At 38.4% G+C, this 15264-nt stretch overlaps 1 protein-coding gene across 2 annotated transcripts in view; it reads right to left on the bottom strand.

Moving 5' to 3' along the window:
* Positions 1-14041, bottom strand: part of AEBP2 (AE binding protein 2) — a 69398-nt gene extending 55357 nt beyond the window's left edge. For both annotated transcript variants that reach the window (XM_049625173.1, XM_049625172.1), the window contains exon 1: positions 13177-14041. In XM_049625173.1, the coding sequence (XP_049481130.1) occupies positions 13177-13844 (668 nt within the window). In that variant the 5' untranslated portion in view covers positions 13845-14041. The remainder of the gene's footprint in view (positions 1-13176) is intronic.
* Positions 14042-15264: the final 1223 nt, after the last annotated feature.

The raw sequence follows: 15264 nt of genomic DNA, 5'->3' as shown, positions 1-15264 counted from the left end.
AGTTGGAGCCTGTGACTCTTGATCTGGGGATTGTGAGTTTAAGCCCCACACTGGGTATAGAGATTACTCAAAAATAAAATCTTAAGGGGCGCCTGGGTGGCTCAGTCAGTTGAGTGTCCAACTTCAGCTCAGGTCATGATCTCACAGTCTGTGAGTTCGAGCCCCACGTCGGGCTCTGTGCTAACAGCTCAGAGCCTGGAACCTGCTTCAGATTGTGTGTTCGCCTCTCTCTCTGACCCTCCCCCATTCATGCTCTGTCTCTCTCTGTCTCAAAAATAATAAAATAAAACACTAAAAAAAAATTTTTTTTTTAATCTTAAAAAAAAAAAAAAAAAGAATGTAATAGGAAAAAAGGATGATCAAGGCATCTAACCAATTCTTTCAGGATCTGGAAGTTCTTGATTGAGGTTCCACAAAAGAACCTCACTAATCTCTAAAGAAAGAAGGCGGTTTTATTTTTGTTCTCTGATGAAAACTATATGTTTAGGAAGTCTTAGGTTCATAGCTTCCATCTGAATTATTATAAAACAAATATTCGGGGAGCCTGGGTGGCTCAGTCAGTTAAGCGTCCGACTTCAGCTCAGGTCACGATCTCATGGCTTGTGAGTTCGAGCCCCATGTCAGGCTCTGGGCTGATAGCTCAGAGCCTGGAGCCAGTTTTGGATTCTGTGTCTCCCTCTCTCTGTCCCTCCCCTGTTCACACTGTCTCTGTCTCTCTCAAAAATAAATAAACATTAAAAAAAAAATTTTTTTTAACAAAAAAACCAAATATTCTATAATTCTCATTTTTAAAGAATGGAACATGGTCCTCCCTAGGGACTGAAGAAAGTGGCATGAGATAAAAGGAAACAAAAATTCTACAGATTTGTAAGTTACATTTAACAAGGTAAAATCGAGCATTATAAACTTAGCTTAACTTTGTAACTGGTAATAAGCTTTGTGTAGAAATAAGTATACTATATAAAGTTTCAAAGTATTTACCAAATTGTAGGTAAACATTATACCCACACATCAGGGATACCTAATGTAATCATAGTGCAGGGTAAGTTGTTATTTGGCTAACAGGTGGGTGACGTTCCTTTCATCTATGAAATTGCCACTTACTAGTAGAATGATTATGTCTCTTCTATACTTATAATCAAATTTATTAAAGGCTAAAATTCAAGAGTGCCAAGCACTTAAGACAAGCCTTCTTCAAAAGTATGAAGTTGTATACCTAATATTATATAGATATTATATTAATAATATACAACTTTAAGAGTGAAATTCTACCATTCCTCACCTCCATTTGCTGGAATAGACTATAATTTTGTGCCCTGCTCCTTATTCTAGGCACTGACAATGAGATTAAAAGCCAAAACTAAACCAGTTAAAAGAGACAGGCACTTCAAGGGGCGTCTGGCTAGCTCAGAGGAGCGTGCCACTGTTAGTCTTGAGGTCGTGAGTTCAAGTCCCACATTGGGTGTAGAGATTACTTAAATAAATAAAAACTAAAAAAAAATAAAAAAAAAAAAAAAGACAGAAACAGGCAGTTCAAGAAAATTATGGGAGCTCCTGGGTGTCTCAGTTGGTTAAGCATCTCTTGGTTTTGGATCAGGTCATGATCTCATGGTTCACAAGATCCAGTACATTGGGCTCTACCCTGGCAGCACAGAGCCTGCTTGGTATTCTTTCTCTCCCTCTCTGCCCTTCCCCCAAACACTCTTTCTCAAAATAAATAAACATTTAAAAAAAAAAGAAAATTATGAATTGCCTGCCTGTTACATTTTATGACTTTCTGTTAAGGAAAAAAAGGGATCATGTAACTTACTATATCAAAATTTGTATCACAAAAACAAGATAGCCTATCTAAATCTGACTTCCTATACTTTATCGTAACTGCCAATACTTACTGAGTCTATTTCCCAAAGACAGCCACACCATATACACTTTCCACATCCTCTTCTTTCAAAATGGCATGGGGATGGGACTCAATATTACCTACCCTTGAATCTGAACAAGACCAAGACTACTGCAAAAGTGACACTGCAAGACTTCCAAGGTAAGGTCATATACTACAGCTACCAGCTGACTCTCTCTCAGGACACACAGCTTGGAAGCCCAGACCTACCATGTAAAGAAATCTGGTTCCCCTGAAGCCACCATGATGAAGAGATCTTATGAAAAAAGTACACAGACCTAGAAAGAGATACCAGGGAGTCCCAGATGTTTCAGTCTTCTCAACCCAGGCACCACACGTGTGACTGATAATGTCAGTGGGTGAGTTTTTTGGTGACTACAGTCCCCAGCCTTTATGCTGTTCTAGGCTGACACCAAGTGGAACAGGAATGATCTAACCCTACCCAGCCCTGCTCAGATCTTAGATTTATAAGCAACATGACTGTTTTAAGCCATTAAATGTTGGAGTTGGTTATCATGCAGCCATAGTAACTAGAAGAATGCTTGATATGTAGTAACTCATTTAATGTTTACAACAACCATATCAGGTAGGTACTATTAGTATCCTCATCTTAATAAAACAGACTGAGACACAGAATTACATGACTTGCCCAAAGTCAGACAAATATAAAACACTAATGCCAAAGTTGATTGCCAGACTTACACAAAGGAAAAATCTGAGTAAATCACAGATTTGAGAAATACTGAAATACAACCCATATCATACATCAAAGTAACTGACAGTTTCACTTGGTGTGCACACACAAGAAGTTGTTTCTTTGCTTTTGCACACCTATATAGCACACACAAAGGATATTTAACACTTAGATATAACCTGACTCATTTAGGCAGATAGCTTTGATAACAAGATAAACTATTAAATTTGATTCCTACAAGTCAATTAGTTTCATAAAAAAAGTAATTCAAGGTCACAGAAAGCAACCCAATCCTCAGGTAGAACTTGTCCCAAATTTAGAACTTAGACCATTAGAACAGGAGCCTAACAAAGTCAACATAAAATCCAACTCCAAATATTAATTTGTTTAGAGATAAAGGGGAAGTCACTTTCATTTTTCTTTATCAAGAACAAATAATAGGGGGGGTCTGGGTGGCTCAGTCAGTTAATCGTTCGACTTCAGCTTAGGTCATGATCTCACGGTTTGTGGGTTCGAGCCCCACGTCTGGCTCTGTGCTAACAGCTCAGAGCCTGGAGCCTGCTTCAGATTCTGTGTCTCCCTCTCTCTTCTCTGCCCCTCCCCCACTCACACTCCGTCTTTCTCAAACACTAAAAAAAAATTTTAAAAAAGATCAAATAATTATGAAATTGGTCATAAATGGGACTAAAGAATTTAGATCACATCAGATTTCTGTAAGGCCATCTGATTTTGTCTTCCAAACTGCTATGGTACCACAGGCTTTTAGATCTCTAAACTCAGAAGCAATTAGAAAAAATAAGTAAAAAAGAAAAAAAGAAGTAAAGACAAGTGCTTGTTTTATTACGTGTGTTACACATGCTCAAGTCACATCTCCCTAAGGCCCTCCCTACTCACCTAAGGTGGAAAGAATTCTGCTTCCTTATGATCTGGTTGATTTGTATTATGAATCACCTATAAGCCTCTCATTTTGAGTAAACTCCTAAATCTAGGTAGTGCAGTGCCTTGCACACAGTAAATGCTCACATACTTTTAGTGACAAATTTAAGTAGGATTTTTAAGGCAAGGAAAATATATGGCTTTGTCACACTGAGATAATCATAAAAATTAATTGGAGGCACACTAAAAATCATTAGCCAAAACCAAGATATTATTATTACTATTGTTACTGTAATTACAAGCTATTATCACTGTAATTTAAAAAGCTAAAATGGGTTTTTCTAATCAAGAAAAAGACTACTCTCCATCCCTACAATTATTTCTCTGAATAAAAACAAAAGATTTTTTCCTCAAGACCCAGCAGCATTCACTAAATTGGTCAAAAGGGACTTTATGCAACAATGATGAAATATAGCCTATGGAAAACAAGTAGGTTGCATTCTTATATCACTATTATGCACTGTGCACATCATTTTAAATTTCCTTCTCATTTCTAGTCTAGTCCAGAAAGCAATAGTCTAGTCTATTGCTCTTTAAGATTACTCCACCCACATTTTTCACAGTTTAAGACAAGATCAGCAAGAAATTATCTTCAAAAACACTGTAATACTAGAAACATTCTATTTCAATATAATTACATTACAAGGAGTTATCTTTTACCTTTTTTATCTTTTACCTTCTTACAAAGATTTCCAGGAAAATGTCTATATGCAAAAACAGTACGTAAAAAAATCTGCTGTGAAGGATAACACCCATTTTATACAGAAGCAATCATTACTTGGTTTTGTTTTTTTTTAAGTTAGTTTTAAATCATAAATATGATTTTATCAGATGATTTCAGTACACACATTTCTGACAAAAATGCCTCCAGTAGTCCTCAACACCTCAAAAGACATTTCAAATGACTGTCAACATGAATTTAAAGCACTAAAAAATTCCACAGCTGATTCATCCACTATCAGAACTTTAACAAGCATTTATAAAAAGCAATGACATAAGTTTTATAATTTAGAAATGAACTTGGGGCGCCTGGGTGGCTCCCTTGGTTAGGCAACCAACTTCAGCTCAGGTCATGATCTCACAGTTTGCGAGTTCGATCCCCGTATCGGGCTCTGTGCTGACCGGACAGCTCAGAGCCTGGATGGAGCCTACTTAAGATTCTGTGTCTTCCCCTCTCTCTCCCCCTCCCCTGCTCATGCTCTGTGCCTGTCTCTCAATAATAAATAAAAAAAGTAAAAAAAAAAAAAAAAAAAAGAAAAAAGAAAAAAAAAGAATACATTACAATGCTAGTTTATGTCAACATCAGTACATAGAAGGAAAAAAAAAGAAATGAACTAGTAAATGTATTCACTTAGAAATACAAATGCCCTTCTAAAATCCCTGTTTTCTCTAATTAGTATCACTTCATCTTTCTAGAATATTGAAACATAAATGAAAACCAGAAAGACAGGGACTTAGAAAAGCATTAAAATTAAAGAAATAAAATGCCAATAAAGACTCTCTATTCCCCTAAAGACTGAAAAACTACAACACTTAAATATCAACTTTTGTATTTCATAGTCTTAAAAGAGATACAGGCTATGTATATTATAATTACAAATGAAAATGAGGCCCAGAAATGTAAATGAATTCAAGTACTTAAGTTATTCTTTGCAAAAGAAACAGGTTGAAATTTTAAATAGCCACTGACTTAATACTATTTTAATTAAACTTCCCTAGTCCAGGCTGGTTATAAGAGTCACTTAGGCAGTATAGTAGCTAACACCACATCCAGAGCCAGGACTGCCTGCATTCTCAAGGAGCTGTGTAACTCTGGGCAAGTTATAATGTCTGTGCTTTCTCGCCTCATTAGCGGTTTGTGAGGATGCAGTGAACTGAACTTCATAAAATCTTTTCAATTAGCTCAAGAGTCTCAGATTCATAAGCAAAATAGACACTCGCAGTTTTCTCCTAAAATAGTATATGCATTTATTTTTTGTTGTTGGGAAACAAAGTATGGGAGGTCCACTTTCTAAATAATTCAAAAATCAAAAAATAAATAAATAATTCAAACATCACGGTTTTTCTCAAATACTGTTTCCACATATGCTGTTAAAAAGAATGGGGGGAAGGGATGCCTTGGTGCCTCAGAAGAGCACGTGACTCAATTTCCGGGTCATGAGTTCAAGCCCCATAATGGGTTTAGAGATTAATTAAATTTAAAAAAAAAAAAAAAACTTAAAAAGATTTTGGGGAAGATATAAGGCACAAAACAGTTCTCCTTATTTCTTATAGTCCTGATAGTAAGAAAGAAGAAATTGTGTAATCAAGTACATCCACATGCAATTAAATTCAACCAATCCCTCTGCTCCTCTCCCCCACCCCCGCACTGCTTGCTCTCTCTAAAATAAAGTAAAAAAGAAAAAACTTTAGTAAATAAATAAAATCTTAAAAAAAAAACAACAAAAAACTAAAATAAGCATCAGGCACTGTGCCAGGTGCTGTGAATAGAACAATCATCAAGAGACACAATTCCTATTCTCAGGGAGCATACATTCTAGCAGGAGAGATAAACAGTAAATAATAAAATTGTTAACAAGGTCAAGGAAGAACCTGGGAATGCTAGCAATGTGACTAACATAGAATCAGGAATAGTTCGCCTGAGAAAATGCTTGAGATAAGATCTGAATGTGACTAGGATTGACAAAAACAGAAGTTGGGGTGATTCACAAACCTATACTGACAAAATGCCCACATCTGTGTTGGCATGCAAAATCTCACTTTAGCCGTTCTTATTTCTCAGTTCCAATGTGAATCCTCTGATCTAGGCAGAAAGCCTCGTGAACATGGTGGGCTCTTTCTTTTCTGTTTCATTTAGGCTTTCTAAAAATTTCTCATCACTCACCTAACCCTAAAACTCAGCCCTCTCCCCACCAAAACTTTAATCACTGACTTTTTATTTTAATGTACTGTGTCACAAACAATTTACAGAAAAACTAGGAAACAACGGAGTCATCTTTTTAGTCTTCTCATTAAAAACTAAGTATCTGGGGGTGCCTGGCTGGCTCAGTCTGCCCAGCAGGGGACTCTTAATCTCAAGGTAGTGAGTTCAAGCCCCACACTGGGCATGGAGCCTACTTTAAAATAAAATTAAATTAAATTAAAATAAAAACGAAGTATCTAGGGAGGCACTATCACATTTCTATCTTATCACTAAACAGAGCACCATGCTAACTACCAGAGTAAATGCTCAAAATGTGATTTTTTTTTAAACATCCATCCATCCCTCTGATCCATGCCCAAAATTGTCCATTTAGTTCTAAGGCCAATATAACCACTATTTTCACAAAAGCAAACTATCAGTCATAAAAATGAACTCAACATGTGGTTAGATCACTGCAAATCCATTACCATTACTAGAAAACATACCCCAAAGACTTTTAGTAATAGGTCAGCAGCTTCGCTTACATATTAAAAACCATTAAAAAGTATTGAGGCCTTTTAGGTCAACCACTGAATAGATATACATGTTAAAGAAAGCTGATTAAAATGTAGATTTTGTAATGAAATATTTGACCCGGCATTTCCTTTTGCAAGTTTCTGCAGCACTCATTTACAGATACTTGCCACACATTTAACAGCTGGTCTGGCACTTTTTGGCATTCAAATCTTATACTGCTTCATAACAACAAAAGATCATTACTAGCTATTTCTAGTTCATTTGTGCAGTCTGTCTCCCCTCCTCGTGAGGTCTCATAGTCACCAGTTTAAGTGAGAGCCAGAATTCAAACCACACATTCTGACTCAAATCACAGACTTAAACCACTACTCCTTATACTTTCTCCTTAACTTCAAAATTTCCATTTAACTTTAATAAAATGTTAAGCATTTTTATACAATAAATGCCTTAACAATGATTTGGAAAAAACTCTCTGGTGACTATCCGTTTTGGATTTTCCACACTCATACTCATTTATAAAAACGTGTCTTATAAAAATTCACAATTTCAGAATTGTCTGATCACTTAATAAACATTTATCATGCACCTCTGGACCTCCTCTAAGTTGGCAGGGTTTTTTTTTTTTTGTTTGGTTTTTGGGGGGGTTTTTTGGTAAAGTAAACCCTAGTCCCAACATGGGCCTTGAACTCACAATCCTGAGATCAAGAGTCATATGTTCTACCAACTGAGCCAGCAGTAGTTCTTAACCTAGACCAAACTCTTTTGAAAAGCTGATAGAAGTTGTTGACATCTTCTCAGAGACACATAAAATTTTGCATATGACCTCAATGGCCTTACTGGAGTACACTGACCCAATACCCTTTTAAATTTATCAATACCACAATACAATGATCCAACCAAAGGCACTAATTCCTAGCCCTCAGTTTATAGTCTCCTTTATTTATACAAATTCTATTATTGGCATTTCCATTTAATTCTAATAACTGAGTACCCACCATATCCAAGATACTGTGTTTAGACACGATAAAGATCTAAATGACCTGAACTGTCCCTGTTCTCAAAAATACCACTGTACAACAAAAAAGGATAAAGCAAGCATTCAAATAGCATGGATTCTTCAGAAAAATTCACAGGACTCTTAAAATCTTCACAGTAAAAGCTAAACTTTCTTCACAGTTAAGAAACTAAGACTCAAAGATATTACTTAAAATCATAATACAAAGATCTGAATTGTTTCCTTTAACTCAGATTACATGCTCTTAATACTGAAATATTCTAACCTCTCCACCTATAGAATAGAGCCATAGGCTGGGAGAGAAAAAAGACAAAAAATACATATGTAAGAGCTAAAAGGAAAAAGAAATGAAAACCAGGAAAGGATTCGTTGTGGCATTTTGATGGGTTTTAAAAGGTGGCCTCAGTGAAAAAAATCTGAAAGAATTATTGTGTAACAGGGTATGAATGAAAAGAAAAATAGGAAAAACTTCTCTGCTGAATAAAAAGACAGGAAGAATAAAACATAAGCAGGTATATTTAGGTCATAAAAAGCCTTTGTGGCTTCTTCCTGCTGTCTCAGATCACTTACTCTGAGGGAAAATAGCTGCTATGTCAGGAGCACACACAAACAGATATTGACTTGGTGAGTAACTGAAGCATCCTGCCAAGTGCTACAATAAGTGAGCCATCTTGGAAACACTTTTCTAGCCCCAGTCAAGTCTTCAGATGACTGCAATGCTGGCCAACATTTTCACTGCAACCTCATGAAACCCTGAGCCAGAACCACCCAGTTAAGCCTTTCCACTCCTCTCAGAAACCACACGTGGTAAGAAATTCTGTTCCCTGAAGTTGCTAAAGTTGAGACAAATTTATTACACAGCAATAAACAGCTAATACAATTGGCAAGGTGTGAAATTTGACTTTGTTTACATTAGAGCCAATGAAGTTTTGTGCTAGGAACTAGAGCAAAACCTACAGTTGGAATTAAGTCTCACAGCAATATGCAACATGAAGTGGGAAGTATTTTTTCCTCCCATTTTCCACAATACTCAGTAAAGAGTCCTGCACATAGTAAATACCTGTTTGGTTAGTAAGTCAACTTACACACAGGATTCTCTAATTGACTAAACATAGCAGTCTTTATGTTTCTTAAAAGTAAAATGGCCCCTTAGAATCTCTCCATAAATTCAACCCTGAAGTCTGTAGTTTTTTCATGGTTTGTTTTTGGCACAGAGCCATACCTTCCTTTAACTGAGAGATACAGATTATCAATGAAAACTGAGAGCTACTACAAGCTTCTTTCCCTAATCAAAATAAAAAGGTAGTTTAAAGAATGATTTCAAAGCCTATAGACAGCTGCTTCAGAGTTGAAGAGGCAAATACTGAAAGTTCATCATGGAGACACCTGGGTAGTTCAGTTGGTTAAGCATCTCTTACTTCAGCTCAGGTCCCAATCTCATGGTTCTTAAGATGGAGGCCTTTGTGGGGCTCTGCACCGGCAGCATGGAGCCTACTTGGGATTCTCTCTTTCTCTGCCCCTCCCCACTCACTTGCACAAGCCCTCTCTCAAAATAAATAAACATGTTTTTTTTAAAAAGGAGTCCAAGGGGCACCTGGGTGGCTCAGTCGGTTAAGCATCCGACTCTTAATTTCTGCTCAAGTCATGATCTCATGGTTGGTCATGAGAGAGAAGAGCCCCACATTGGGCTCTGGGCTGACACTGTGGAGCCTGCTTGAGATTCTCTCTCCCTCTCTTTTTCCCCCCCCCCCCCCCCCGCACGCTCAGGCTATCTCTCAGAACTAAAAAAAATGAAAGAATGAATGACTGGTTAGCCTCTATATCATAAGATCTTCCAAATCATACTAATGAGAAATTGGGCAATATAAGTCTATCTCGCCAGCATCTGAGCAATGTTAGTTATACCTCAAAGTTTGCAACCTGTAAGGCTGGGATTCCAAATTTTGATCCACAAAATGGTAAGGGCCTGTGGCCTTCCTGATCATTAAGTTTCAAACTATATGCCCTTCCCTATCATCCCATCCTTACACATGCCCTTTTACTTGACATCTGGACTTACCCAGGAAGGCTGATAAAAGTGGCTGAAAAGCAGTCTTGGCTTTTTCAAAATAAGTCATGGTTTCTATTCTAGTTGAAAATATATATATATATATATATATATAGACATATATACAAAAAGACAACCACAAAAAAGTTATTATCAGTTCACTTATACAGATAAGAAGGTAAGAATATTTTCAATGTATAATCTGACTCAATAGCTAGAATTTGTCAACTAAAAAAATTTCAGAGACATTTTAAATTCTAAAATTCTATTTAAACATTAATTAGCCTCTAAAGTAACCCAAAAGGTTATAATTTTTAAGTGGTAATTTTTTAAAAAGTATTTAAGCTTAGGTTCAAAGTAAAAGAGAAACTAGTTTTTAATGGTCTTGCACAGCTCAATATTCCTCCAAAGAAAAGAAATTACATTTGTTTTTCTAACTTTATCAAAATAAACACACTAATAATACACTTAACTCTGGTTTTGAATAACTTTCTCACAGGGAAAATAACCAATGTTTTTGTACCAAGTGTCATTTATTCATTTTATAAATTAGTCACTGTTCACCACACAACACTTATAGTACACACTTGTAGACTGACACTTTGGATCATGAGCTTTCATATCTAAGTCTTTATATCTAAATGTTTCTTAAAAAGCACTTACAGTCAAAAATATTTAAGATATTTCAACAAATTCTAAAGTATGCTAGATAAACTCAAAAGCATGATCTCATTTCAAAGTGAGAAAAACTGAATGGCATTCTAAAAGAAACAGTAAATTCTAATGATAAAATCATTTTGATAGGAATGCCTCAAGTTTTTTAAAAGCACTTTAAAACCACAATATCTTTCCATCGGTTACAAAATATACACCTCCTACCATGAAATCAATTTATAAAATCCACATAGATTAGTGTAATCTGCAGGACAGTTCTTAAGAACTATGATTCCTTCCCAAATTTAAAAGGACTCTTAAAAAAAAAAAAACAAAACTTAAAAGGCAACAAGGGGTCATTTCAGAATTAAGATTATCAAGACCACCATAACCAGCTTCACCAGTAAAGCTTTTTCATACAAGTGATAAATTTATTACCTTGAAACAGTAAAATGATTACGAGATTTTGTAGTCTCTTATGTTCAAGCATTAAGAAAACCAAGTATGTTTGATTATCAGGTCTGAACCTTATTTGGACTTGTGGCACTAATATCTCTTACTCCTTACTCTGAAATACGATGTAAAATTAGATATTCCAGTGTATACCTTATAAATATGAAGTCAAAACTCCACTTCCTGAAATACTACTTGACCAACCATCATCCCCTAAAGGGATGTAGTAGACAGATATTTAAAAAAAAAAAAAAAAAAAAAACAAGATTAAGAAAAAAAAATCCTGACACATACACCTTGTTATTTAAGGTGAAGTATTTTTACTCTTGCGAAGTGGAAATAGCAGGGGACTTGATAATGTACTTTATTCAGATCCAGCTCTACCACTTGCATTCTATACTTACTGTTTTGAGTAAGACACTCAACTTGCTTCTTCATCTGTTAAATGGAAGTCAAAATAATACCTATCTTGCACCAGAGTTGTGAGAATGAGGCGGAGATATTTAAATTGTGCAGTACTAAGTGTGTGTGTGTGTGTGTGTGTGTGTGTGTGTCCGCACTCTAGATAAATGGAAGAACTATGGTAGATGCTAACTGTATAAACTAATATCAACTTTCAAACATCTACTGGTACCAATGAAGGAGGATATAATAAAATAAATAACACATACTTCATTGTGTGGTTCTCATCAATTTTTAGTGGTCTTGAAGACATTCTCCTTCCTGCCATGCCTATGTAGTTTAGTACAATTTTTGTAGTTTATTTTAGCCCATCCAAGATGTTTTCCTCACTAGCTGTATCTAAAGCTGTATTTTCATAATATTTAAAGCTTGGTATTCCTTATAATATTAAATATGAACCAAAATGGTCTTTTTATCAGTTACCAATCAGAATTTCTAGAACTTTAGAATACTTAAAGCTTTTCAAGCCAAATCAATATGGATTGTTAAAAATTCTACTGTTCATCAAAATACTAGATGGTCAAAATACATGCTAGTATACTTTAGAAGCAGAACATACATGACATGGTTCTCTGTGCTTAAAAAAGTACATTAAAAACCAATTAGTTTCCAAAGTGATCAAAAGTAATAACAACAATTGAAACATACTAATACAATAAATTTTAATGTCTTGAAAAAATGAAGCTTATTTTTGTTGGTATCCACGTTATTTCTCACAAGCTTTAAAAAAATGTGACTTTCTTCAGCGAGCTCTCCAATACATGACTTTAAATATTATCCTCTAAAATCATGACATCCATGTTAAAGCACTACTATATAAAGATTATAAACCACACACTAATAGAGTATTTCCTTCCACACTGTATTTTATTATGATTCCAACTCTTTGATTCCGTAAAATTACTTTAAAGGATATCAACTCATTATTCTTTTCTACAATAATTTATAGTTGTTTTAAACTTTCTCCCAGATTTGATCACAAATAGAAGCTACTAAAATCAGTTTGGAGATCATATTAATGACCACACATTAGGAATTTTAGAAGCACTGATTAAATATAAAAGACTAGTCTCTTCCCTATTAAGTAGCGAAAAGTGATAGTTGGGGTCTCCTCCCCGAACAAGGAAGTTCTGTTAAATCCAGGCGAGACCAGCCATGTTGGAAAACACTTGTCAATTATAGTTCTGACAAGTGTTCGCGAACACGGTTGGATGAAGCTAACCTTGTGTACTGAGGTGTGTACATCAAGGCCCTCTTAAGCCCTGCCAGAGGATCTGGGCCTACTTTGAGGATTGTTTCTGAGTTAGAGTTGTCCTTAGGTTCGTAAAGAGTGTAGAGCCGAGGGGAAAGAGGGCGGGGAAAGGAGAGTTGGGGGGAAATGGTTTGAGAGTTGGAAGCGGCTATCCGCAGCGAGAGGGGCGCGGCGACCAGGAGAGATTTGCGAGTTGAGAACCTGGGGGAAGGGCTGAAGATTTGGGGAGCGGGGAGATCTCAGCAAAAAGTCCCCTCGGCCCCCTCTGAGGGGCCCATGAGTGCAAAAGGAGGAAGGGAAGGGAAAACGCTTCAGTGCACTGACCTGTCCTCCGAGTCCATGCGGCTCAGGGGTTCCCCATCCGACGACATCTCCAAGCTGCCTCGCCGGCCCCCGGAGGTCGCGCTGCTTCCGCCACCCCCGGTCCCGTAGCCCTCATCGCCGCCACTAGAGACGACGCTGCTGCTACTGCTGCCGCCCCCGCCGCCGCCCTGGCTGCCCCGCGGTCCCTTGGGTTCCTCCAGGCCCTCCTTGCCGTCCCCATCCCCGCTGCTGCTGCTGGCGGCGCCGGGGCTGAGCGAGCGCGTCTCGTCGCTGCTGCTCCCGCCGCTGCTGCCCACCAGGCTCTCAGCGCTACTCTCCTCCTCGCCCCCGCCGCTGCTGCTGCTCTCGTCCTCCTCCTCCTCGTCCTCTTCTTCGTCCTCGTCCTCCCCGGCCTGGCTGGCGCTCTCGGGGCTCGGCTCCGACATCGTCTCCGCCTCGCCGCCCCCCACTCCGCCGCCACCGCCGCCGCCCCCACCGCCGCCGCCGCCGTTCAACAGCAGCACAGCCACCGCCTCGGCCTCGGCCTCCTCTTCCTCCTCCTCTTCTTCCTCCTCCTCCTCGGGGGGCTCAGCCCGGCCCCGCGCCGCCGGGCCAGGGCTGCCGGGGGGCAGAGGGCTCAGGCGAGAGAGCTCCTCCAGGTCGGCCATGTCGGTGATAGCGGCGGCCATGGCGGCGCCTGCTCCTCCTCCTCCTCCCCGCCGCCGCCGCCTCCCTCTCCCGACTCTAGCTCCCTCGCCCCCTCCCAAACGCCCAAAACTCCGCCGACGCCGCTGCAGAGCAGGAGGAGGGCCCGCGAGCTGCGTCAGCCTACACACGCGCTACGGAGCCCGCGCGGGGACAGGCGCGCGACTGCGCGCATTCACGCGGAGACGGTTGCGCGCCTGCGCGGCGGCACGAGGTAGCGCCTCCCTCGGGCCGCGGATTCCGCGCCCGCGCCCCCACCCGTGTACCCGCCCGGCACCCGCCCGGATCCGCCGAGTCCTCAGAGTTTCTTTGGGGCCTTCCCACGCCTTCCCCTTCCTCGCAGCCGCCAGGACACGCAGAACGAAAGCTTGAGTGCTAGCCGGGGATTTTAACAGCCGTCTGAGTTCTCACGATAAAGTCATTCATTCCGGGGATGTTTGGGGAGTGCCCCTGGGTACCGGCAATGAGCCAGGCAATGAGCCCCGGGCTTCTGAGAGCTTGTAATCTACGAGGAGAGATATTTAAAATGGATAAAAATAAGTAATACAATGCAAGGTACTAAATCCATAGGGGCAGCCACAGGTTTTGGTCCAACCTTCGTTTGAATACCCCAAGAAATGGTTAAATCAGTATCAGAGCTAATGTGTCTTATGTTCAAGATCTTCAAACTTGTTAGCTCAGGAGTCCTGTAAAACAATTTTGTACATCCTTAATATAGTTTAAAAATAAATATACATTTTTCTTCAGCTTGTTATAAATATTTTATAACTGTCACACTTTTAAATGTAGCCAATGAACTCTAAATACTGCAGGGATTTAATATCCACCAATATCCACTTTTTAAAATACAATTTCTTTTATACTTGGTTAATTTCCATCCTCCCTTTATCTTCTGGAACTCATTTATATTCGGCATCCCCTTCAGAATTTTATACTAATAATAAATGTCCTATTTGAACTGTTGTATTGATCATCTTATATTTCCTTGTAATAAAATGAAATAAATTGAAATGTAAAAGTTTTTAAATTTCCTGTTATCATAAAATCCTAAATCTTATTATTTCAATTGATCAAAACACATATTTTAAATACTTACATGTATGTAAGTATTAAACACAAAAGTTAAATTTTGTTGGAAATGCATCTTACAGAGATGGAACTCCTAGTTCCAACTAGTCTATTTTATTGGTGGATGAGTAATTACTAGAATGAGAACAAGTTCAGCATCAATTCTATTCCAAGTTTTCAATTCCATGGATGTATGCATTGAAGAAACTTGTTTCCAAAAATGAGTGGATGAAAATGAATGGAGTTTTTAGTAATGCCACTCGAATCTTTGAACCCCTTCCAAGTTATATACAAAAAAAAAAAAAAAAAAAAATCACATAAAGATCTAACAAAAAG

This window comes from Panthera uncia, chromosome B4 (genome assembly GCF_023721935.1).
Source record: "Panthera uncia isolate 11264 chromosome B4, Puncia_PCG_1.0, whole genome shotgun sequence".
Classification (NCBI taxonomy): domain Eukaryota; kingdom Metazoa; phylum Chordata; class Mammalia; order Carnivora; family Felidae; genus Panthera; species Panthera uncia.
This window is presented reverse-complemented; position numbering and strand designations above follow the sequence as displayed.